Here is a 25033-nt window from a genome sequence, read left to right on the forward strand (position 1 = left end):
TTGCAGCCATTTTAATATGATTGGTAAAATTAGGTCAATTATTCTGCTCCTGACTGTTGGCATTGCGACAAGTGAAAAGTTATTTGGCAATTCTCCTTTAACTGTGGCCCACCCAAGCGATCTGTTGAAATGGAAATTACATAACATCAAATCTGTTAATCAAGACATATTAGAGGTAGGAAAATCTATATCAATGGAAAATATCCTCAAATTGAAGAATGTGTTCAATATATCTAATGCGTGCATGGAATCTTTGGAACAATTGGCACTTGATTCTTTGGAGTTGGAATCATATGCTCTTCAGAGTAAGTTGTTTGTTGTGTTTATATAAGTAACATACATGATAACTCGAGAGCGGGCATGAGGTCTATGAAACAGTACACCTATGTTATAACGACTATCGTTTTCCGGCCACGCGAGGATAAAATAAGTTACATTTATTTATATATGATATCTTTCTAGTGGTCAGTTATTTTATTCCGAATTGAATTATAAGATAAAACTTAATTTGTCTACTGTTTATTTAACATTTATACAACTGTTTAATGAATATTAATTATGATACAAAATATGTATCTTATTTTATACAAAAGCTTTAACATTATTCTTAATATACCTTTTGTAGCATTTTAATATAAAATTAAAAAAAAAAAAAAAAATTTAGTATAAAAAAGTAGGAGACATTTCTGTCGCATTTTTATTATGATATATAGTAGGGTGGGGGAAGATGGAACATCTTTAGCACATAATATCTAAATCCTGTTTATGTTTTAAACAATTAATTATGGTTCACAAGAGACATGAGGACAAGGTTTCATAATTCTTTGGAATTTTTTTGTTTACTACTAAATGGGGCGAGAAAATAAAATAAAAGGTGTCCCATCTTTCCCTACTATAAATATATTTATATTATGATTATTATTAAAATAGAGTGTTGTTAACCATTTGTGCAGTGTTGGATGCATGGGGTAAACTTGGCAGTGGTGTATTAGAAGGTCATTTGAATTGGCCAGGTCGATATTATGAATGCAGAAACGCTAAAAACAAAAATGGAACAATCATCCCAAAGTATTACACATCATATATTGGTTATGATCCAACAGCAGTAAGTTTACACTAATTTTAGATTTGTTTAACTTTATTTTAAACCCTTTGCATTCTTGTGCTTTTCTTAAAAAAAGTTGTTGTATATAAAGACCAGTTTTAGTTTAAAATCTTTATTAAAATAGTTTTCAATATATCTTAACATTTAAAACCCTTTTTAACTAATAAATATTCGTTTAACTTTGCTGTGTAATAACAATAACTTTATTTATCTTTCCGATTACGGTAGCTTAGATTTAAATATCTTTTGAACGAAAGGACAGGGTATAGCGACAAAACACCAGTTGTTAAAATATTCTTACAGTTAACAACATTTTAACATTTAATTTGAAGAAAATAAGCGTGGTCCCCACACATTGCAGACAAACAAGCTATTTATGTTTAATTTATGATCAAGTTAATTAGTAAATATTCGGCATTTACTTTCTTGTGAAGGCATTTGGTCAAACTGTATTTTCAATTTTTATCAAGGCCTGCTTATAAGATCTGTGCTTTTTCAGTTGTTTTCCACGACTTGTTTATCTCCTTTAAAAATACCAAGTTTTGAAAATATCATTTGTGTTTAGTTAGCTGGAATGTTTCTCCCTGGCCTATCAGTCGGTGGTTGCTTTCCATCAAATTGTTCTTTGATTGACATTAACAATGTATTACATAATCTTGTGAATAAAACCAACATACCAGGTATCGTAGCTTTTGCTCAATGTCCTGAAAATGTGATCACGTGGAGTGCAGCTGAATGTATTGGAGTGTAAGTTGTATAGCTAGTGTGTTTTTATATCTTTACCATGACAGAACTTTTGATTTTGTCTTCGTCTGGTGCCATGGCACATTTGGTTAGCGTGCCTGCCTCTAATACAGAGATAATGTGTTGAAGGCTCATCGCTGCTACCATTGTGGGCATATGTGTCCTTGGGCAAGACACTTAACGGCAATTGCTCCAACCCAGTGGTCACTAATGGGTTGTCCAAATTATCAGCTATACATAAAAAAATGAAAAAAATCCCTCCAAAAAATATTCATTACAAACACCTGAGCATAAAGCAAGTTTTGTTTGTTCATTCTGAAAATAAAAAAGTTAATATATCAGCCTAGTATCTTGAGAAATATATAATAAATATACAATATAATAAATGACTAATAACTCTAAAAAAAACACGTTCAAACTATATCGTGTATCATAAAAACCACAATATTTTATTGCAGTTCTAATTTATTTTTAGAACTGTATGTTCTACATTTGTTCTTCTGGTTGTATTAAGTACTTTGTATGAATATATCACCTTAAACAAGTTTGTTTTGAGTGTTAAAACTGAGTCTGATTCTCAAGAATTAATTTCAACGTCAAACCAGCAACCAGGTGAACATTAATTAAAACTTTTTTTATTTATTTATTTTTATAAAGTAGTGAAGTCCAGAATTTAAAAAACTATATTGTTGATAAATATGGTAGGGTGGGAGAAAATGGGACATATTTTCTTCTATTTTCTTGTTCCATTTGGTAGTAAACAAAAAACATTCAATGAATTATAAAACCTTATCCTTACGACTCTTATAAAGCGTTGTTAACTGTTTGAAACAGATGATCACAAAATTAATTTTGGTATGGCTTAATTCTCAGTCATACAAATTTTCCGTCATACAAAAAAAAACATAGTAAAATGTGGGAAAATGAGACATCTTTTTATTCTATTTTTTCCTATCCCATTTGGAAGTAAAAAAAAAATTCAAAGAGTTATAAAACTGTATTCTCATGACTGCCATAGGCCCTTGTTAACTGTTTAAAAAAGATCAGAATATTTGGATATTATGTGCTGAAGGTGTCCTGTCTTCCCCCACCCTACCATACATGTTAACTTGTAAGCCATCATAATGTATATGAAACACTTCTGTATAAATGACTATCTATGCCCCACTACACAAAGACAAACAAGTGTCAGTCACTCAATTGACTAACTGTGTTTCAGGCAAACTCCACAAGCTTGCAATATTATTCTCTGTGATAACAAACACCAGGATTCTGTTAAATACTGATCAAAAACCTGCTCAAATAAATTGTTTGCATGGAATGAGGTTCCTTAGCATGTCTTGGGTATTACTTGGGCATTGTTACGTTTTTTCTATATCTTCTACAGGTAATTCACAACCTATTAAAATCTCTGCCTTTTGCTAATAACTATATACTTTGTTTTATTTGTGTAATAAGGTATGAAAAGTAATCATATATGAATTATAACAATATAATAAATTGTAAGTTAAAACGTTAGGATATTAAGTGCAAGATTTGGCTCTATTGTTTAGAATAGCTTTATTTGTCTCTTCGATTACGGTTGCGAAAAATATTTTTAACGAAGACAGAATATAGCGACAAAACAACAGTTGTTAAAACACGCTTACAGTTAAAAACATATTTACATTTAGTTGGAAGAAAATAAGCGTGGTCACTGCTCGCTACACCTAGCAGACATGTGCTATACTTGTAACGCACTAGTACCCTTTTTGCATGGTTACTTTTATGCGCGTAAGTACTCGCAAAAACAAAATTAACACGCATAACGCCATAAGCGTGTTATCTGCTGTAGAAGGTTGGTTGTTACTCGTATTATGCGAGTAAAGAAAAGTATTGTGGAAGTACAGTTTCACTTTTAAGAGCCTAATCTTTTTCGGGTATTATTTTTACAGTTTTTAGTTGGTAATAGCACCATAAAGAATCAGAACTTATTTTATAAACTAGATTTAACAATATACATACGCCATAAACCAATGCCCATATAAAATAACGTCTTTAGCAAGTTATCATATGACGAGTTAATGCGAAACTTTTTATCATGCAAAAAGGGTATATGCTCATGGATATTGTACAGTGTAATTAATGTTTATTCCTAAATTTATTCATTTTTAAAATATTTTTCCGAAAAATGGTTGCCTACCTACAGGCACTTGGGTCCAAGTTTTTTTTTTAATATGTACAAAGTGTTGTTAATGTTTATTGCCCGAATTTATTCATTTTTAAAACAGTTCTGATAAAATGTTGCCTAGCTCAGTGTTCTTCAACCTTTTTTGGGTTGGTAAACCGTTAAAGTTGTTGCGACAAACTCATGCACCCCTGATTGCTTTAACGTAAAACTAATGACGTTTCGCAATTCCCTGTGATGCAAGATATAGAATTCATATAAAAAAAACTGTAGAAACATGGCTAAATTTGTTAAAAAAGTTCAAAACTGAGTATTATTGCTGAAAATTGTTGAAGTTTGTGATGCACCCTTGTATACCCTTTTTCACTGGTGCACCCCTGGCATATTTTGATGCACCCTAGGGTGCACCGTGCACACCGGTTGAAGAGCACTGGCCTAGCTACATTGTGCAGGCCTAATTCAGTTTTGGGAACAAAAATTTTTTAAAGTTTTTTAATATTTATTTCCTTAAAACAGATAACATCGTATTCACTGCAAGATACTTTGTCGATCACTTTGCGATACAAGCGATTACAAATGCAACATATTCTGTGGACTCGTTCTTTTACTTAAGTGGGCTTCTTGTGGCTTACCTTGGTTTGCGAGAAATGAGAAGAAATGAAGGAAAAATAAACGTGCTTTTGATGTACTTGTACCGATATATTAGGTATGCTTCAGTTTTTTGCTTGGCTTTTTTGTTTAGTGTCTTGCATTGTGTAATTTTAGTGTATATGAGTGTGTGGTGGTCTGTCGTAATTATATATACCAGAGTAAATTAAGCTGGTATGAATGTATAATTTTCATTCGGCCAGTTAGTTTAGGGTTCGCAATAAAACATAATGCAACCGCTAAAATAAAATAATAAATAATTGAACAAACTTACTGTGAATGCAGTTGTGGCCATCAAAGTCACAAACTTTGGATGTTTCACATTGAGTTATGTTCAAATTTTCACAAATTTGTCAGAATTTGCTAAAAATAAAATTACTTAATGTAAAGTTAGTGAAAAAATTAATCAATACATAACTACAATCTAGTATAAGGCCCTAGAACATTTAGATTTTCTGTGTTTGTTTTAAGTTATACAATATTATACTAAAACTTTTTCATCATGTTAATGAATGAATTAATGAATGTAACTTACTTTATCCTCACGTGGCCGGAAAACGACAGTCGTTATGACAAGGGTGTTCATACACCTCGTGCCAGCTTACGAGTTACCATGTATGTTACTTTATGGCTTGTGGATAATTATTTTTTAGGGATTTTTTTGAAACAGAGAACACTCGTGGTTAACCACTATCGTTTTCCAGCAATGCAAGGATAAAGTAAAATGTTACACACATGAGGTGTATGAAACAGACTACCTGAGTTGTAACTGCTGTTTTTTGCCGGCCACACAAGGATAAACCAAGATATATTTATTATTTACAGGCATGTGCTATACTTGTAACGCACTAGTACCCTTTTTGCATGGTCACTTTTATGCGCGTAAGTACTCGCATATTTACTCGCAAAAACAAAATTAACACGCATAACGTCATAAGCATGTTATCTGCTGTAGAAGGTTGGTTGTTACCCGCATTATGCGAGTAAAGAAAAGTATTGTAGAAGTAAGCTGGCACGAGGTGTTAAACCCGTGTGATAACTGTCAGTTTCTGGCCACGCGAGGATAAAGTAAGTTACATTACATTCAGTAATTTATACCTGGCCGTCCTGTAATAAAGGTTGCACAGCCTTGTTTTACAAATCGCATAAATTCCCAGGTTATAGTTGTCATTGGTTGGGTATCAGCATCCGTTATGAACCTTGCTATAATATACGGGTTATATCCAGCTGTGGAGGGGGGTTATGTGCTTGATAATAACACAGCAGCTTTCTACAATGCTGTTTCACGACCATTGTGGTGTGTTGGATTGGCATGGCTCACTGTGGCTTGTGTGAGTGGTTATGGAGGTAAGTTGAGACGCATGATTTTCTGTTGATTTTCGTAAAGTAGAGTGGGGAAAGATGGGACACCTTGAGTGGTGGAAATGGGACACTTCTTTATTCTATTTTCTTGTCTTAAGTTAGGTAAGCTATTTATTGTGATAAATTTATTATAAATCAACTAAGTTAATTTTTTTTGATTAATTGCTGCTACTGTTGTGGGCGTATGTGTCCTTGAGCAAAACACTTAACAGCAATTGCTTCAACCCAGTGGTCACTAATGAGTTGTCCAAATTATAAGTCAAACATAAAAAAATTCGCCAAAAATTAATCATCCACAAAGTAACATAGCTTACATGGTAACTTGTAAGCTGGCACTAGGTGTATGAAACAGAACACCCGTGTTTAACGAATGTCGTTTGCTGGCCAGGCGAGGATAAAGTAAGAAGTTACAAAAATATGCTGGTACAGAATTTTGGTAAAAAGTATAATAGATTGATCATTGGCATTTCTCTCTTTGTAATCCAGTGGTTCCTGAACTTGTTTGTACGTTTTACCATTTTAACAAAGATGCTTATCAGATTTACCCCAATATGTAATATGGCACTTATTTATTAAAAAGCGAAAACAACTAATTACATCAGTTATATTTTATGCGACGGATGCGCTTGCTTTTTGGCAACGAGTTGTTTAATGTCTGGTAAAGTACCATAATTTGCACAATTTTTTTGTCCTTGACCTGATGTGGTTTGATTGGTAGGTCATTCATCCTCTAAATATGGGGAATTCACCCCCAGGAGTAAATTTATCCCAGTTTAAGAAACCTGTTGTAATCTAACCAAGTGCTCTTCAACCCTTTTTTGATTTGGTGAACCCCTAACGCTGTTGCGACGAACTCATGCACCCCTGATTGCTTTAACGTAAAACTAAAGACGTCATCAAGGAGAAATGCGTTCGAGAATACGCCCCCTGTTTAATCGAAAAGCACTGCTAATCTAAATCAATTAGGAACATGAGGCCTATGGTTAAAGAGAAGACTAGTTTCGCAGTTCCCAGTGATGCAAGATATAGAATTCATATAAAAAAAACTGTAGGAAAGTGGCTAAATTTGGTAAAAATGATCAAAACTGGATATTATTGCTAAAATTTTTTGAAGTTTGTGATGCACCCTTTTGCACTGGTGCACCCCTGGCATATTTTGGTGCACCCTGGGGTGCATCGTGCACACTGATTGAAAGCACTGATCTAACGCACCATTGTCACTACAATGCTTTTCCACTAATTTAAATATTATTTTTTATTCCAGGTCCAGTTAACACCTTTTTAAGTTGGAAAGCATTTATTCCATTGAGCAGATTGACGTATTGTGTTTACCTGGTTCACCCACTTGTTATATACTGGTTGTTGTCAACAAATGAAGTTTTCTATCACAATAGCATTGCCTTTCTTCTTATGATGTTCTTTAGTGAGTATAGCTTTATAATAGGATAATATACTATAAGCCATCTAAATAAATGTCAAATATTGATTGTGAAGTTTTTTACTTTATATAACATAGGTGTCTTTTTCAAGACACTTAACTACTATTGCTCCAACTGTGGTTACTAATGGGTTGTCCAAATTATGAAATACAAAAAAGTAAAATATACGCCAAAAAATAATCACCCACAAAGTAACATACTTGGTAACTCGCAAGCTGGCACAAGGTGTAGAAAACATAACACCCATGTTTGAGACTGCCATTTTCGGGCCATGCGAGGATAAAGTTAGTCACATTCATTTCTTCAACTTGCAGTTTAGAATTGAAATGATAAAATACATATTTTTGTAATAAAAAAAACTTTTTCTTTTCCAGCAACATTAGTGATGGCAACTATGATTGCATATTTCTTGTCGATGCTTATTGAGGCTCCAGTCTCTGCTATTATGAAAATTGCCATTAATAAACCAAGCTCCCTGCAAAACTCTGCACTACCCTATGTTCCTGTGAATAAATTAGAACAACCAGTAACTGATGATGACCAAAATTAGCTTAGATTTTGTTAATACGACTTATTTACACAAAGAATATTTTACACAAAATTTTTGGTTTTATTGTTTACGTTTGCACTTTAGATTTAATATTGCATATTCAAACCTCATTAAATTATTCAGGGTAAAATTATTAAACTGTCATTTGTTAGAAAATTAATTTGTATATACTTTTGTAAAGTTAAGTTGTTTAATATATAAAAAAAATACATAGGTTTTTTTTGCATATTCAAACCTCATTAAAATATTCAGGGTAAAATTATTAAACTGTCATTTGTTAGAAAGTTTATTTGTATATACTTTTGTAAAGTTGTTTAATATATAAAAAATACATATGGAGTAAGGTGGGGGAAGATGGGACACCTTTTTATTCCATTTTCTCGTCACATTTGGTAGTAAACAAAGAACATTTAAAGAATTATAAAACCGTATCCCCACGACTCCCATAGACCGTTATTAATTGTTTAAAAGGCGGTCAGGATATTTGGATATTGTGTGCTAAAGGTGTCCCATCTTTCCCTACCCGACTATATAAGTTTTAACAACCTTTTTCTTACATTTGTTTCATAATGTGGTCTTTCACGTTGATATTTTCCCTCAAAAACCATTCATTTACAATCAATTCAGGATTAAATTTAAGAAAAATGTACACAAAGGCTGTTTTTAATTATGTCCAGTTCAGGAATCATCCTGAATGTATGTAATGAATGTAAGAATGTAACTTACTTTATCCTCGCGTGGCCGGAAAACGACAGTCGTTATAACACAGGTTTAACACCTCGTGCCAACTTACGAGTTACCATGTATGTTACTTTGTGGGTGATTATTATTTTTGGGGAGGGGGGGATTTTTTTGATTTTTTTATGTATGGCTGATAATTTGGACAACCCATTAGTGACCACTGGTTTGGGGCAATTGCCGTTAAGTGTCTTGCCTAAAGACGCATACGCCCATAATGGTAGCAACGACGAGCATTGAACCCATTTCCTCTGTGTTACAGGCAGGCGCGCTAACCAACTGTGTTACGGTCCGGAAATTCTTTAAATGTTTTTTTGTTTACTGCCAAAAAAATAAAATAGAATAAAAAGGTGTCCCACCTTCCCTACCCTACTATATATTAGTCTAAGTGTAGGCAAACCTCTTACCTATACCACCTTTAATGTTGATGCTGGTTTGCAGGCATATAAGCGCACAATATCCAGAGTAAGTCAAAAATACAAACGTCAAGAACGAAATTAAAGCAACAATAACTTTCTTTCTTTTTGTGTAACTTTCATTGTCTGCTGGCATTGTTTGTACTCCCCCGCTCTGCAGTCAGTAGACAAGTAATACAAATTAATGAAAAATCACACCGAACCCTGCATTTAAGCCAACGACATGAAAGCATAGGGAAAAAAAGTCACTATTTATTTATTTTTCTGCCACAAAAACAAGGTATACATGGCATATTATTTCGTTACATCCTTGTTGCCTGAATCTGTTGCTATACAAATACTTAAACTTTATATAGTCCTGCGCATAATATTCAAATATTCTGATTGCGATTTAAACAACTAACAACGGTTTATGGAAGTCGTGAGGATACGGTTTTATAATTCTTTGAATGTTTTTTTTTGTTTACTACCAAATGGGACGAGAAAGTTTAATGAAAAGGTGTCCCATCTTCCCCCACCCTACTTTAATAATGTCCTACCGACCTTACCTCTGCAGTTAAAATTTCTTGCATTTTTTTACATGTCTGAATATATATTGTTTTTGGGAATTGTACTTGCATGGCAAAGAAGGGGCTCGAAACGGTCACGGTTATTAAGTTTCTCACCCCAACGGTAAATACGTTCGCTTACACGTTTCATTGGTTCGAGCATAAATGAGTTGTTTAAGTTGCCCATTTGTTCGTAAGCAGCACGCTTCAAGTTGCATATGTATTCGTTGTGCACGTAAGTTACCATTTTGCTCCACAACAGCTTAATTGTTAAGCCCAATATACCCATTGCGGAATAATTCGATAGGGAAAAAACTCAACCTACTAATATAAAGTCATGCGCGAATTATTGGAGTGATTTGTGAACCAAAAACTTAAACAACTCGATTTTTGTATTACACTGCAGTTTGAAGCAAGATTCACGACGACAAAGAAAAATTGCAACTTTTTTTTATTTTGGGGTAGCGGAACAACGACAGTTCTTACAATACAGCTGTTATAACTTCGTGTCCGCTCAACAGTTACCAAATTTGTTAATTGTGGGTGATTATAATTTTTTAAGCAGGGCTTTTCAGTTGTTTTAATGTTATCTAATTTAGCCCAGGCTTCTGCAGCGCCAGCACTTCACCATATTGATCCGAAGCCACCCCTTTCAGCTTATCTGAAACTTCATCCCATTTGTAATGAAGGAATTTCTCTCTCGAACAAACCTTCATCAAACCAGCAGCTTCAAGTCGATCAAGTTCGGCGTAAAAACGAACTTTGTAATCTTAAATTTCGGTATACATACGAACTGTGGCGATTATGTAAGAATTAGGTTTCAATACTCGCAGAACTTCCTGAACGAGAATTTAAAAATGTATATATATATATAATTTTATTTATATATATAGTGGGGTAAGGGGAGACGGGGCACTTTTAGTACATATTATTTAAAAATCCTGATCATGTTTTAAACAATTAACAACGGTCTTTGGGAGAGTCGTAGGGTTACGGTTTTATACTTTTTTAGTTATAATTTTTTGCGATCATCTATTAATGATAATAAAAAAAATAATGTTACAAAATTGCTCGACAGTATATTATTACGACTTTATAAAAACGCGCGATATTACTATAACTCGTGGTATCACTCGAAAACCGCCATCTATTTTGAATTTGAAAATATTGGTGTCCCATCTTCCCCCACCGCTATAGATTTTAAACTATTTAATACACGAAAAAACAACATTATCACTACAAAGAATTTAATACCCGCTTCTTCCATTGGTATCGCCGGGAAATTTAATGAACCCTCTTTTGAAGACTTCATCTATCGGTGTGTGGGCCATGCTGCACATTGATATGATGGTTATTTATTACATGAGCAGTATTCTATACAAGTTTGTAGTTAACCCACTGAATTTAACTGACTGTGCTAGTTTTTTTGCTATGTAAACTTTACGATAACTTTAAAGTGATATTTTTTTGTTGTTTTTATGTCAAATTTAAGTCATATTGACCCCTGCCTATATTTATATCTCAGTTTTTCTTTACAAAACTAAAACTAGTTTTATAAAACAAAATAAAACCCTTTAAAATATTCCATGTTTTGTTATGAACCTATACTTAACACTCGCAAACTACAACCATTTCATCGGCTTTACTATGATTTAGCGAGCATTTAAAATTAGCACCTTTTATACTATTTCGCATTTTTAGCTGTTCAAAATACAATACACTGTTTCTATTTAACTCTTTTTTTTAATATTTAAAAACAGTAATCGGCTTTGCCGCATGCTTTATAAAGTCGTGATAATACTGTCGAGTTTTGATTGTTATTAAATGGGGGTCCGTCAAAAGAAAATAAAAAAAGTCTTGTCGGACAAAGTGTCCCATCTCCCCCACCCTGCTATATACAATATACCTTAAACTGCGTTCCACTTTCAACTAACTTTATGTGCAGTCGCTTTCTTACTTTTCTAATTATGATGAAGAAAACGCGAACGTTTACCAATATATTCCGCGTGTAATGGTCTACTGCGTACACGTTTTGTACAAACTAAATCGTCTGCGTTTTGAAAATGAGAGAAAAATATAATAGTGTTTTAAACGCATTAGAGCATAGACTACTCAACACATTGAGTGGGTCATGATTACAGCGTTTATTCAAAGTTCACAAAGACGCAAGGTAAGACTGGAAATCCAAAGAAGACATTTCAAAATCTTGTATCAACCTTGTACATTGCGCTAAGTTTTTACGCATTTTATTTACTTTTTAAAGTTTGACAAATGTGAAATGGCTTTAAATTGACGGTTTTCTCAAGCAATTTCAAACTTTAGACATTGTATAGTCTTAGTAAAAACCAGTGGTATATGGTATACCATGTTCTTAATTATCAGCCATACAGAACCCGAAAAATCACCCACAAAGTTATTCTGGTGGCAACTCGAAAGCTTTCACGAGGTATATGGAGCAGAATATTCATGTTATAACTATGACTGTATGGTGAGTATTGGTTTTATGCCAATTTCAAACACACCAACTGTGCGGTAAGGTGTGGTGGCTTGGCCGACGCAAACCATTTCTCATTAGTTGCTTTATCCGTGTACTCTAAATACTTAACGTTGTTTAATACAGAGTAACCTAATTTCTTTGCAATCTTCTGGGTGTACAATGAGGTGCATTCGCTGGTTAAGTAGCTACAGTTATAAGCTTTGCCGATCAGTTTACACCTGGAAAAGAAGGCCAAGGACAGTTTTGGTATAGGTTAGCTACAAGTTGCAGAATATTGTTAATATAAAATATTTCACCCACATTGTAGATTTATAGGCTTTTATTCCCAAACTATGTAAAGTTTGATTTACTTCAAAAAATTATTTTTTTAGGGATTATTCAAACATAATGTATAGTAGAATGGAGGAAGGCGGGAAACCTTTAGCACATAATATCGAAATATTCGGATCGTGTTTTAAACAATTAACAACGGTCTATATATGAGAGTCGTTAGAATATGGTTTTATAATTCTTTAACACCTTTTCATTCTATTTTCTCGTCTCATTTGGTAATGATCAGACAACATTCAAAGAATTATAGAACCGTATCCTCGACGACCTCACGACTTACATAGACTGCTTTCAAGACTGTTTGAATTTTAAATTTTAAGATTGTCCTAATTTACTCACAGCATTTTATCACGTTTTTGGTGGTCCCACTGGATAGTACTATCATAAATTTATTATTAGAAAAATATGTTTTGTAAAACAAAAAAAACTGATTTTTGTGTTACATGTACGTGTATACAATAAAGCAATTGAATAATGTGGGCCAAGATGCTATGTTATGTTGTGACTTATGCTATGCGCTAGGTCTACATGCGATATTAAATTTTGCAGTACCAGTGAAGAGTCTTTTCCCCATTTCCAGTACTATTTAAGAATCAGATTAGGCAACGCATGCTGTGCTTAGGGAGAACTCTTCGGTAGCACAAATTTTACTTGTGGTTTATAAAATGCAGGTTTTTACATATTTCTGCATTTATCGGTTAAACTTTAATTAATTTATCATGTTAATTGACGGTAATTTGTTCCAAACGTACACGCGTCTTGCTTCTATCATACTCCGTGGAAGAAAAACATTTTGTTTGTCTGTTTAAAAAGTCCAAATGATCAACATTTCCGCTTGTTCAATCCAGCTCGATCGCTAAATTCGCCCGTAAACTACGAGTCTGAGAGGATCAGATCGGTCCACCATAAGTTTGCGGTATACATAAGCTTACCTGTCCCATAAGGCGGTCATAATGCCCTTGTTGCAATAATCTTCTCTGACTGTGACCACTGCTATTGAAGCACACCTGCTTGCTTTGGCGTCATCAGGCAAGTCAAGATTTAAGTCGGCGAGAAACTAAAAAGATGAGACACGTTTTCATTCTATTTTAACGTCCCATTTCGTAGTAAATAAAGAACATTTACAAAAGACCGCTGTAAGTTGTTTAAAACATGATCAGGTTATATTGATATTGTGTGCTCAAGATGTCCCATTTACCCGACAGTACTTTTTTTCGACAGTACTATATGCGACATTCTGTAGATTACTTTGGCATTGGACGACGTTTTGTGACAAACCTTAGTCATTTTGTAACCAACGTCATTGAATTTCTCCTCTTTCGATTCACAAGGTATGCTTATCAGGATCATAGCAATAAGCTCGCCTGTTTCAACCTTATAGGCGCCAAAGGAAGCTCCCTGAGCAAGATATTTCTGAAACGAGATACTGATGTCATATTTATATCATATGAATTGTGCTTTAATTACAAAGCGGGTGTACTTGAGCTAAACAAAAAATGATGCCCTTCTACAACTTTGCAGCATTTTCCAGCCCGTCGTTTAACAAACAATTACAATTTAAAACACAAATCCAGTCGCGGTTTAAATATTAGCTTCGTGCAATTTACAAGTTGAATGAATGAATGTAACTTAGTTATCCTCACGTGACCAGAAAACGACAGTCGTTATCAACACCTCGTGCCAGCTTACGAGTTACCATGTATGTTACTTTGTGGGTGATTATTTTTTTTTGGGGGGGGGGATTTTTTCATTTTTTTTATATAGTGTGGGGAAGATGGGACTCTTAGGCACATATTGCAAATTTTTTTCCAAAATTAAAAAAATGACGATTTTTGGGTAATACCACGAATTAGTACCACCATTCCTTTATTAATTGACAATAATTTAATAAAATATAACAAAACACACGAGGAGTTATTTAGCGATCCGCACAACAGGTGAAATTATACAAATTCGAAAACACACAGAGGATAAGATGGGAAAGTTTAAAATCATTGTTAATTTTGATTATTTAGTGTATTTATAAATAGGAATATACGTAAATAACACGAAATTATACTAAACGCTTTGAAAATTTAGTCTAAACATTCTTTTTCTTGCCTTACTGCTATCAGCTAATTCTGTACCCCTTAATCAAATAACTCTGTACCCTTATTTTCCTGATTATCATTAAATAAGGGTCCGTAAAAAGAAAATTAAAAGAAAGTCTCGTCGGACAAAGTGTCCCATCTTCCCCCACCCTACTATATGTATGGCTGATAATTTGGACAACCCATTAGTGACCACTGAGTTGAAACAATTGTCGTTTAGTGTCTTGCTCAAGGACACATACGCACACAATGGTAGCAGCGTCGAGCCTTGAACCCTTTACCTAATGGTTACAGCCAGGCGCGCTAACCACTACGCCACGGCACCAAGAGTTTTAAGTTCACATTACCTTTGCCCATACATTTACATGAAAATCTATCAAGTCTTTTTGCATTGGATTAAGAGCCTGTGTTATTGGTTCCCTCGCTGCAAAACTATTTAACATAAGCTTGTGAACTTCGTCTCGGTCGTTTTCCACGAGCATTCGGCATCCGATACTAGAACTGATTTGCTCGGTTATTGCTCGGGCCATCGTTATGCAGTATATAGACGAATTGCGTGTTACTTTAATGCCCCTTTAAAAACAGACTGTTAAGTCACGTTTCACAGAACACAACTAAAAAGAACTGTCAGCCTAAAAACAACTTAACAAAAACCGCAACCTGAGAACTAACCACACGACAGACACTTTAGCCTATTGCCTTCACTCTACAGTTTTCTTTGTTCTATATACCTACACCCGAACTAAGTTAGGTTCTACACCTAACAAAAGACAAACGAATACATTAAACGAAATTTAAGTTCAATGTCGAACAATTACAAATGTTAAATGTCTAAAAAAGTAAGCAGCGTCTGGTTAAAGTGAATCACAAAAGAACTAACTGAATAGGTAACATAATCGTAAAATAAAATATAACAATGACTAAGAACGTAGCTTAAGAACCGTTCACACACAACAGAAACCCTAGAAATGTCTGTTAGACCTACAGCATTTTTCTATGTCTTACACCGAAGCATATTTAAAAACCAATGACCCGAGCGGGTCGTTACTGTTAAGTTGTGTGGCCCCGCATGTGAAAAGTTACTTCAGCCGTATATTTGCACTTCGGCGTGAAAAAATGATTATGAACATACCTTATTATGCTTTAATTTTACGATTGAACATAGCTACGTACTATGCTGACCCAGCAGGTTTTGTGCCATTTGGTAATTTTCAACATTTTTTAACAGTGGAATGGGGGAAGATGGGACACTTAAGCTCATATTGCCAAATATTTCCAAATTCAAAATGCATGACGGTTTGGGGGAATCAACAAATTAGTGCTTTCATCCCTTTATTAATTGACAACAATTTAAAAATATATTGAAACACACGAGGAGTTACTTAGCGATTTTTACAACAGGTGTAATTTTACAAATTCGAAACACACAAGTTTAAGATACATTTTGGATTTAGCGCTTTTTATCAAACAGTAAAGTAATTTTAACGTACTCAAAAAGGTGCCCAACAACAAGAAAATCAACTATTCGACAAAAAGGATATATTACGACTTACGTGCACAATAATGCTAATTCTAATACAAAACATTTTTGAACGAAAAAATTAGAGATCTAGTTAAAAACGTACTATACGCGCATCAATTATGGAATCAACTTATGCAATCTGGCGGTTTAAAAAACTTCCTTCCTCTTGTTAAAGTATGACAAGACGAGGGAAATATTTAAACAGTATGTATGTGTCGGTCCTGTGGCCCAATGGATAAGGCGCCTGACTACGAATCAGGAGATTCCAGGTTCGAGTCCTGGCAGGATCGTGTTTTTTTTCGTATTAATACAGTGTCTTTGCAGTGTTGAAATCCACAACATAGGTGTCAATACTTTTATACGTCGCGCCCCAGCGAAAGTGATATTTGTCATTCCTTCACGTTGGAAGACGACTTTCTCAATTACATTGTTCATCATTTGTTATTGTATTTTTTTATAGCATTAAACCCATACAGTAAACTTAAATAAAAGCTTGCTTGCCGATACAGCATACAGGTGTGTTTAGTCACTCCAATAGTATTGCGAGTTATTGAAAGGTATAGCGTCAGTATTTTTCACTAACGCTACTCGATGTTTTTTTCGTTTTGTGCTTGATAACGGTGAAGACATTTAACCGGGCCATTCACGCTATAAACTCATCTCGGTCCATTAAATCCAGAAACGTTTTCAAAGTTATAAGTCCTCCCCACCAAGTTTTACTTTTTAATTCAATTTGGCCCGTAATGTAAGAAGATAAAATATCTCTCTTTCCGACCACTATGTCGCGCCAAAGAACGTAAGACGTTACAACTGTGACATCATACGAGCGGTTTCTGGTTTCTTCGAGATTTGCAACACAGTTTCGTATGGTGTAACCGTATGTGTTTCCTACATCAGTAAAATAGAATTTGACTGCCAGTAATATCGTGGCGTTGCAAATTTCCGCGTTAAACCTCAAGGGATATTCAGCCATGAATTGAGGGTCCATTCGTGTCTCGAACCATGGTTTCAACGTTCTTGGACTTACGACACTGTTAATGTTCAGCTACGTTTCTTTTCTTACAGTTAAATAATAGTTTCGTTCAGTTGCACTCAATCTCAACACAGCTAACTTTGCCAGTACGTCTATTTTGACTTGTCGTGCTTCTTGGTAACCAGGGTCATCCACGAAACCAGTGTTGATTGCCATTGTTGCTAATTCGAGGGCCCACTGCAGTTCTGCCCTTAAATGATACCCAGTCCGTGAAAAATTCGCGTCGGAAATTCTTAAACTGTTTCGTGCGGCAATCACGAACTTTGACAAAGCGGAAGTCGTTTCGGTTGCGTTGTTAATGAGATTAGTCATCCGTATTGCCCTTTCTCTTTTAGTAAGCGGATTTAAATTTGCAGCATCCCCGTCGAACCAACCGAGCAGACCTGAGTATACAGTTCGTATAGACCAATCTACTGATCCGTAAAACTCAAGTAGATATGGATGGGAAGCTAGGGTCGGTGGAAGGCTTATTTTGTCAACTATCGCGCCAAGTTCATAGTTCTTATTGATGTACCGTACAGTCTGGTCATATATGAACTTAATAGCGTCCCTGTATTTAGTCAAAATATCTGAAATCTCTTCCTCGCCAGTTACCGGTGCAGTGTGGGACGGCACCATATATTTTGCATTGAGGCTTTTTAAAAAGTCCATGCTCTCATACCAGCTCTTTACATCTCTGTGTGGTGAACCACGGATAGCGTATAAGTTCGGAAATGCTTGGTAAATGTTGTCGCCTGGAAAGAAGGCTTTCTTTTCTGGTATCCAGACAGTTGTTTGATCGTTCGTCTCGCCAGGAGTGTGGATAAGATCGAATGTAATTCCTAAACATAGAAATATTGGCCAACGATATTGTTGTCATATAGTACGATAGGGAAAGATAGGACACCTTTTCATTCTATTTACTTGTCCTATTTGGTAGTAAACAAAGAACGTTTAAAGAATTATAAAACCGTATCCTCACGACTCCCATAGACCGTTGTTAATTGTTTAAAACACGGTCAGGATATTTAGATATTATGTGCTAAAGGTTTCTCGTCTTCTCCAACCCTACTATATACCATTATCGATACACTAATTATAACACATCATACCCACTGGCTATGGATATTTATAACGTTGGTATACTCATGGCCTACTCAATACACGGCCTAGGAATACACCGAAACTGCTCCGAAAATAAGAGGCCTATTGACGCGAATAATGCCCATTATAATACATTGTTACGTCACGGTTTTATGAATGGATTTCCTTCATTTTGAATGCAGTTTGCAGTTGTTGGTAGGTTCAATACCAGTTCTAGGTTGTTTTAACTTACAGTTTATCACAGAACGTGTCGCCGGGATATTTTCTTGTTTAGTTAAAATCATACCAGACATATAAAGCAGCGCAAAAGGTTTATTAGTATATAAATATCAGTTTATTAAGCATAAAGAGAGACGAGCAATCAGATTCAGTTTACCAACACAGAAAACCTACGTTTTGATTATATTTAATTTAGTAGACAGGCATTTGGCAAGTTTTATAATGCAGCACACCTTTATAATTTTATTTAGATTAAATTGTAAGCCACCAGAATTATTAAGCAAGCTATTTAAGCATGGTCAATAGGTGTTCCGTAGTTGGATAAAAATATTTGGATAAGGGTACCATCTGTGCATGTTATGATCATGAAGAAGTGGCAAGAAGATCTTCAGGAAGGAAGACTAGTCAAATTTAAACAGCGACAAAGGTCTAAAGTTAGACACAACACTTAAGTACGAAGGGAGGCTATCGTGAGTTTGTTTGTATCAAACAGTCTTAATTTATGATGTGGTGTATGACCCATTTTTTGACCTTGAGGAAGAGCCTCTGTCCTGCTTTAACAAAAAAAAACCTCAGGTAGAAAATGAGTTATGAGCAGCAGGACAGGTCAAGGCATAAGCACCTTGAGACTAAAGGCTAATGCTTGTGTTTATCCAATATCCTATATTTTTTTTAAGGGCCGGTTTTAAAAGTCCGCAACGGACATATCAATTAACTTACTTGTTGTTACAGCGGTGTTGTTTTGCTAGATATGCATAGGCTGTCTTATAAAACTTCTGTTTTAAGCCAAATACTATTTTCACTCAGCGACTGAGCCAAACTAAACTGTCGGTAAAACTTACTTGTATGCCGCACGTGGTTAAAAGTAACTCCTATCTGTTCAGTCATGCTTAAACATTTATAAAAAATATAAGATGTTGACAAAATAACCCGAAAAATAAGGTAATTTAACCGGGAATGGTAAATAAACTGTTATTTGATGCAAAAACTACAGCCAGACAGCAAAATCCATTCATAAAACCGTGACGTAACAATGTATTATAATGGGCATTATTCGCGTCAATAGGCCTCCTATTTTCTGAGCAGTTTCGGTGTATTCCTAGGCCGTGTATTGAGTAGGCCATGGTATACTGGAAAAAAATTAGGGTATTTATGAACAGATTTATAGAAATGTCACCCGCAACGGTAAAGGTCTTTCTGTCTTCATACGTGTGTGTTGGTGAAATAGTTTGATTGACAGGTTGTCTATTCCTCACATATGCCAATCCAAGTCCGCAGTTTATTCGCTCCAAGTCGGGGACAAGAATATGTCCAAACTGCCGGACTGCTCTGCGAAAACGGGTCGCATACACGGAGTCTGTAAATATATAAAAAAAAGGTTACATCACCAGCATAAAAGTGGCTGTACACAGTATCCGGCATGCGAATTCGCTTGCGAAGTCGTATGCAAACCTATTACCGAGTTCCGCTTGCGGCGACAAAATCCAGACAAAACAGACAAAACAGACAAAACGGACGAATTCCGGATACTGTGTACAGCCACCTTTAATGGTGTGTAAATTCACACTGATCGGACTAATAAAGTCAATAACACTCATGCCTTGTACTAAGTTACATAGCCGGTTGTTTAGCTATACTGTAAAGTCAACTGTTTTTAAATTCAATATTAACCCAACGCATCAGACCCAACTCTATGCAATACAGATACAGTAGGGTGGGGGAAGATTGGACACTTTTCCATTCTATTTTCTCGTCCCATTTGGTAGTAAACAATCCTCACGACTCCCATAAACCATTGTTAATTGTTTAAAACACAATCAGTAAACTTGGATATTATGTTCTAAACGTGTCCCATCTTCCTCCGCAGTATTATACATATACCTGCTCTTGCAATTTCGTTTCTCGTGGTCGAATGCGCGTAAACATTAACTTCCCAACCTCTTTGGGAAGCGTCTTCCAACAAAGCTCTCGCACCAGTGATGTGATCTGTAAAGACAAACCGGTGTTAAAACGTGAGACACGTTCATTTTCAATATAATCGTTGAGTGGTATATTCCATGCGCACATTTTAAATTATAGAGTATATAGTAAAGTGGGGGAAAACGAGACACTTTTTAATTCTATTTTCATGTCCTTTGGTAGTAAACAAAGAACATTCTAGGAATTATAAAACCGTAACCTCACGACTCCTATAGACGGTTGTTAATTGTTTAAAACACAGTCGGGATATTTATATTATTATATGATAAAGATAATTATTTTTGAGAAAAATTGACGAATAATATATAAAATGTACCGCCATGAAAATGAGTTAAAATAATCGCCTTTAACGGTTTATTGGATTTTTCCCTCAATGCTGAATAAGCGGCCCGACCAGCGTCGTTTGACTCTGTTGTGTCAATTATAATCACGCCGTCCGTACCTGCAATTATGTTTAAACATTAAAAAAAGTCTATAATGTTCAAACATTATAAAAAGTCGGTTATGTTTGAACGTTATAAAAAAATCAGTTATGTTTAAACATTATAAAAATTCTATTGTGTATAAACATTATAAAAAGTCAGTTATGTTTAAACATTAAAAAGTCAAATATTTTTAAACATTATAAAATTCAATTATTTTTAAACATTATAAAAATTTAAATATGTTTAAACATTATAAAAAGTCTGTTAGCATACAATCCGTTGTATGTGGTGTTAGTTATTTTGTTAGCGTTTTTTTGTTTTACCTTCGACCATAATCATGTTTCCAATCCCGTAACCGATGGCACAATATACCCCATCTGTGACGTCAATGACACGAGCCGGTGTGAAAATACGAGAGTGGTTACGAAGATATTCATCCGCTTCCGCCACCGTTAAAGAGGGTTCTTTTATTCCGAAAACACACCGACCACAACATAGAATTAAATAAATTGAAACTAACATTGCAGGTTTGAGAACAGTCATTTTAAACGTCCCTTGGAAACTTCTTTAAAAAACAAGGAATAAATATACAAAATCGAAAGAAGAATTGGGCAGTATTATGTACAGGTACAAACAAAATCGTTGCCAAGAACTTGCAAAGTAAATTCTATAAAACTATTTGAAGATGAATATTTACCTGGCTGAAAACCTGATATACGAGATCTATACTCTCGATGGTTTATAAACTGCCAATCTCAATGCCTTTCATCGGAACTGCGGCAGGCTCAGCCTAATTGTTCATAGTTATGCTAAATCATACCCTCCGGGCTAGACAGCAACAGAATTATATCGTTATTTCACTGCACAGAATAGTTTATATAGCAGGGTGGGGAAACAGGGGGTACATTTTTATTCTGCTTTCTCGTTCAATTTGGTAGTGAACAAAGTACATTTATAGAATTGTAAAACCATATTCTTGCGACTCACATATACCGTTGGTAATTGTTTAAAACACGATCAAGATATTTGGATATTACGAGCTGAAGGTGTCTTATCTTTTCCCACCCTGCTATGGAAGAATTAAATATTTTCCACGATTTTCTTTATAAATTGACAACGTCATGTGTGGACGACCCGGACGGTAAAAATATATGTTTGCATTGCAAATGATGAAACGTACTCAACGCAGAGGAGTTTTGATATAGTTATCAACATTCTTGGCTTGGTTTGAAAACAATTTTTAAATTTAAACGATCCTGCCAGGACTCGAACCTGGAATCTCCTGATTCGTAGTCAGGCGCCTTATCCATTGGGCCACAGGACCGATACTTCCAAAAAACAATAATTACCATACAATACGCGTGCTTGATTATAAGAGGAAGGAAGTTGTTTAAAACACTGACCCGATCGCATATATACAACGGGCATAAATGAATTTTGCATTCATATAAGTTTTGGCTAGTACATTATCATTTTTGTATGTTAATTTTCTTCATATTAAAAAAGATGTAGGCCTACAAGCTGCACTACTTCAGAATCTGCCAGCTTTAGTTTGGAATCTGTATCAAGATTTCTGCTGGTGTCCGCTTAACCTGTCAGTTCGGCAATCGATGAATCTGGAAATATAAACCTTAAAATTAATTTTAAAAATGATCCTGCCAGGACTCGAACCTGGAATCTCCTGATTCGTAGTCAGGCGCCTTATCCATTGGGCCACAGGACCGATGCAATTGGTTTAGAATGTTCAGTATATATCCTTCCACCAGAAAGTTATTTGAAACTTAGCGGACGTCGGAACGTCTGTTGTTTGGATCAAACTTTGTAGACTAAATCCTAATTTTATCCCGTTACCGCCAAGTTTTTTGTACATTTACTGCCATGTATATGCGGTGTCAAAAACCGGAAGGGTAAATGCACCGAAATATAATAATAATAATGTTGTTTGGGGGCATCACGGGCGGGCATAACAACGGAAAACTATTAAACAAGAGAGCATAAGCATTATGATTAAAGAGTCCCTAATAAATGTTAACTTTAAATAATCAATAAAAAACAAATATTCCGGAATTACGTTTTAAAACATTTCCCAAGACACTTAATTTGCTCCGACCCAGTAGTCATTAATATAGGTTGTCCAAATTGTCCGCCAAACAACATAGAAATGAAACGGTACCAACAAAGTTACATGGTATATCGTCAGCCGGCACGAGATGTATGAAGCAGAATACCTGTGTTATAACGACTTCCGTTTTCCGGGCACGTTTGAATATAAAAGCAAGTTACATTCATTTATTCTTTTATACTATTTTACCTTGGTATTAATAAAACCAAGGGATAAGTCTGGTCAATTTCTTGGAGTGGATCACTGCAGAATTTTTTTTCATTTTTTTTAATAACTTCCTTCCTGTTATAAGTAAGCTCTAATACATCATATAAGTATACGTGCTTGTATGTGTATCGGTCCTGTGGCCCAATGGATAAGGCGCCTGACTACGAATCAGGAGATTCCAGGTTCGAGTCCTGGCAGGATCGTGTTATTTTTCAAAACATATTAAACGTACATCCGCGTGTCTTAAAGAATATTGACCAATCGCCAAGGTTATCTACAAAACCTACATTTTCGCACACAGACACGCAGTTTAATGAATGGTAACTTTAAATAATTCAAACAGATATTGTGCAAATACTGTTTTAAAACCTTATGTTTGCTGTTACGATTTGCAATCAGTATTATGAATGTATGACAAAATGTAACTTACTTTATCCTCGCATGGCCGGAAAACGACAGTCGATATAACACGGATGTTTTATTATTTCATACACCTCGTGCCAGCTTACGAGTTACCATGTATGCTACTTTGTGAGTGATTATATTCATCGCTGTCGCTGCTATCGTGTTTGCAGAGGCAAATTTTGAACAGATTTTGAAGTGTGTGCAATTGTCGTCAAGTTAAGTGACCAAAAAACAGTACTATCGCTTTTGTTGTGGTTATGCGTCAAATAAATGCTGGACAGGGAAGAATTTACAGCATGAATGGTTTGCTGAAACATCTTTACCACGATGAGCACAAAACAGGCAAGTTTTTATTCAACTTTTCAAGTTCACAATACGAAGAAACTTCAGCACTATAACTTCAATAACTCACAATTCTAACGATGTGGTTGTACTAAATATACCCGTAAGCTAGATCTGCAAGCAAGCTTTATTCAAGTTTTTCTGTGGCCTTAATGATATAAAAACAATAACAAAATGTGGAACAATGTAATTGAAAAAGTCGACCTCCAACGTGAAGGTATGAACGAATATCACCTTCGCTGGAGCGCGACGTATCAAAGTATTGACACTTGTGTTGTGGATTTCAACACTGCAAAAGCACTGTATTGATCTGAAAAAATCATACGATCCTGCCAGGACTCGAACCTGGAATCTCCTGATTCGTAGTCAGGCGCCTTATCCATTGGGCCACAGGACCGATGCTCAAATACTGTTTAAATAGTTAGCTCGTCCTGTCATACTTTAATAAGAGGAAGGAAGTTGTTTAAAACCACCCGTTCGCTTAAGTTGATTCCATAATTGATGTGCGTATAGTACGTTCCTAACTAAATTTATATTTATTGTTTTTCGTTCAAAGGTATAATTCCTAACTGTGTAGCATTTATTTTTCTCTCTTGATTGAAATTAAATCATAATATACATTCATAATTTTTAGCCTAAATTTTCAGATCTAAAACCGCATAATTAACGATTGATTCCGTTACTGTTTGATAAAAAGCGCTAAATTCAAAATGTAGCTTCAACTTCAATGAAATGATTGTACTCTATAAAATATTTTAAACCAAACATAGTTTTATGAACTATACTGTAAACGATCGCCTAGTTAGCGAGTAATTAACGATTACTTCTCTGTTGGTTTAATAGCCTAATTCCAAAATGTACCTACGTGCCCACTCATTAAAGCTTTTCTTTCTTGTCTTTTTGTGACAGTTTTACAGCATTATTTGTTTGCAGTCTCAGTGTAACGCTACTTTATTTTTCCCTTCTAAAATAAATTTGTTATGATCAGGTATTGCAATCTCGCTTGTCATGTTGCAGCTAATGACTGGCTTTGATTACTATCCTTTATATAGATAATAATT

General features: G+C 35.0%; 3 protein-coding genes and 5 non-coding genes across 8 annotated transcripts; 3 read left to right on the top strand and 5 right to left on the bottom strand.

Moving 5' to 3' along the window:
• Positions 1–16: 16 nt before the first annotated feature.
• On the top strand, positions 17–8229 carry LOC149741637 (nose resistant to fluoxetine protein 6-like). Its single transcript, XM_089887450.1, has 9 exons — positions 17–305; positions 954–1105; positions 1671–1852; positions 2325–2461; positions 3069–3236; positions 4533–4722; positions 5758–6011; positions 7291–7449; positions 7840–8229. The coding sequence occupies exons 1-9, from the start codon at positions 17–19 to the stop codon at positions 8013–8015; spliced, it is 1707 nt and encodes a 568-aa protein (XP_089743576.1). The 3' UTR covers positions 8016–8229.
• Positions 8230–11909: 3680 nt separating this feature from the next.
• LOC149741638 (uncharacterized) lies at positions 11910–15419 on the bottom strand. The gene is made up of 4 exons (XM_089893865.1): positions 14982–15419; positions 13823–13957; positions 13477–13601; positions 11910–12432 (listed from the first exon to the last, which is right to left on the bottom strand). The coding sequence occupies exons 1-4, from the start codon at positions 15162–15164 to the stop codon at positions 12219–12221; spliced, it is 657 nt and encodes a 218-aa protein (XP_089749991.1). The 5' UTR covers positions 15165–15419; the 3' UTR covers positions 11910–12218.
• Positions 15420–16210: 791 nt separating this feature from the next.
• LOC149741639 (uncharacterized) lies at positions 16211–22027 on the bottom strand. The gene is made up of 5 exons (XM_089893848.1): positions 21220–22027; positions 20788–20913; positions 20373–20477; positions 19669–19848; positions 16211–18010 (listed from the first exon to the last, which is right to left on the bottom strand). The coding sequence occupies exons 1-5, from the start codon at positions 21437–21439 to the stop codon at positions 17202–17204; spliced, it is 1440 nt and encodes a 479-aa protein (XP_089749974.1). The 5' UTR covers positions 21440–22027; the 3' UTR covers positions 16211–17201.
• On the top strand, positions 16374–16446 carry Trnar-acg (transfer RNA arginine (anticodon ACG)). Its single transcript has one exon. It is a non-coding gene; the product is annotated as a tRNA-Arg (tRNA).
• A 120-nt stretch (positions 22028–22147) lies between the features above and the next one.
• Trnar-acg (transfer RNA arginine (anticodon ACG)) lies at positions 22148–22220 on the bottom strand. Its single transcript has one exon. It is a non-coding gene; the product is annotated as a tRNA-Arg (tRNA).
• Positions 22221–22546: 326 nt separating this feature from the next.
• Positions 22547–22619, bottom strand: Trnar-acg (transfer RNA arginine (anticodon ACG)). The gene has a single exon. It is a non-coding gene; the product is annotated as a tRNA-Arg (tRNA).
• A 736-nt stretch (positions 22620–23355) lies between these two features.
• Positions 23356–23428, top strand: Trnar-acg (transfer RNA arginine (anticodon ACG)). Its single transcript has one exon. It is a non-coding gene; the product is annotated as a tRNA-Arg (tRNA).
• Positions 23429–24296: 868 nt separating this feature from the next.
• Positions 24297–24369, bottom strand: Trnar-acg (transfer RNA arginine (anticodon ACG)). Its single transcript has one exon. It is a non-coding gene; the product is annotated as a tRNA-Arg (tRNA).
• Positions 24370–25033: the final 664 nt, after the last annotated feature.

The sequence above is a fragment of the Ciona robusta genome, chromosome 1 (assembly GCF_009617815.1).
Source record: "Ciona robusta chromosome 1, ASM961781v2".
Lineage (NCBI taxonomy): Eukaryota > Metazoa > Chordata > Ascidiacea > Phlebobranchia > Cionidae > Ciona > Ciona robusta.

Coding starts and splice junctions, on each gene's coding strand:
- LOC149741637 (XM_089887450.1), top strand. CDS start 17: ATGATTGGTAAAATTAGGTCAATTATTCTGCTCCTGACTGTTGGCATT. Junction 2,462..3,068: donor AACGTCAAACCAGCAACCAG/GTGAACATTAAT, acceptor ACTGTGTTTCAG/GCAAACTCCACAAGCTTGCA. Junction 4,723..5,757: donor TACTTGTACCGATATATTAG/GTATGCTTCAGT, acceptor CATTCAGTAATT/TATACCTGGCCGTCCTGTAA.
- LOC149741638 (XM_089893865.1), bottom strand. CDS start 15,164: ATGGCCCGAGCAATAACCGAGCAAATCAGTTCTAGTATCGGATGCCGA. Junction 13,958..14,981: donor ATGTAAATGTATGGGCAAAG/GTAATGTGAACT, acceptor ATCTCGTTTCAG/AAATATCTTGCTCAGGGAGC. Junction 12,433..13,476: donor ATGACCGCCTTATGGGACAG/GTAAGCTTATGT, acceptor CTTCTTTTCCAG/GTGTAAACTGATCGGCAAAG.
- LOC149741639 (XM_089893848.1), bottom strand. CDS start 21,439: ATGACTGTTCTCAAACCTGCAATGTTAGTTTCAATTTATTTAATTCTA. Junction 20,914..21,219: donor AAACATGATTATGGTCGAAG/GTAAAACAAAAA, acceptor ACATAATTGCAG/GTACGGACGGCGTGATTATA. Junction 20,478..20,787: donor TTTAACTCATTTTCATGGCG/GTACATTTTATA, acceptor TTGTCTTTACAG/ATCACATCACTGGTGCGAGA.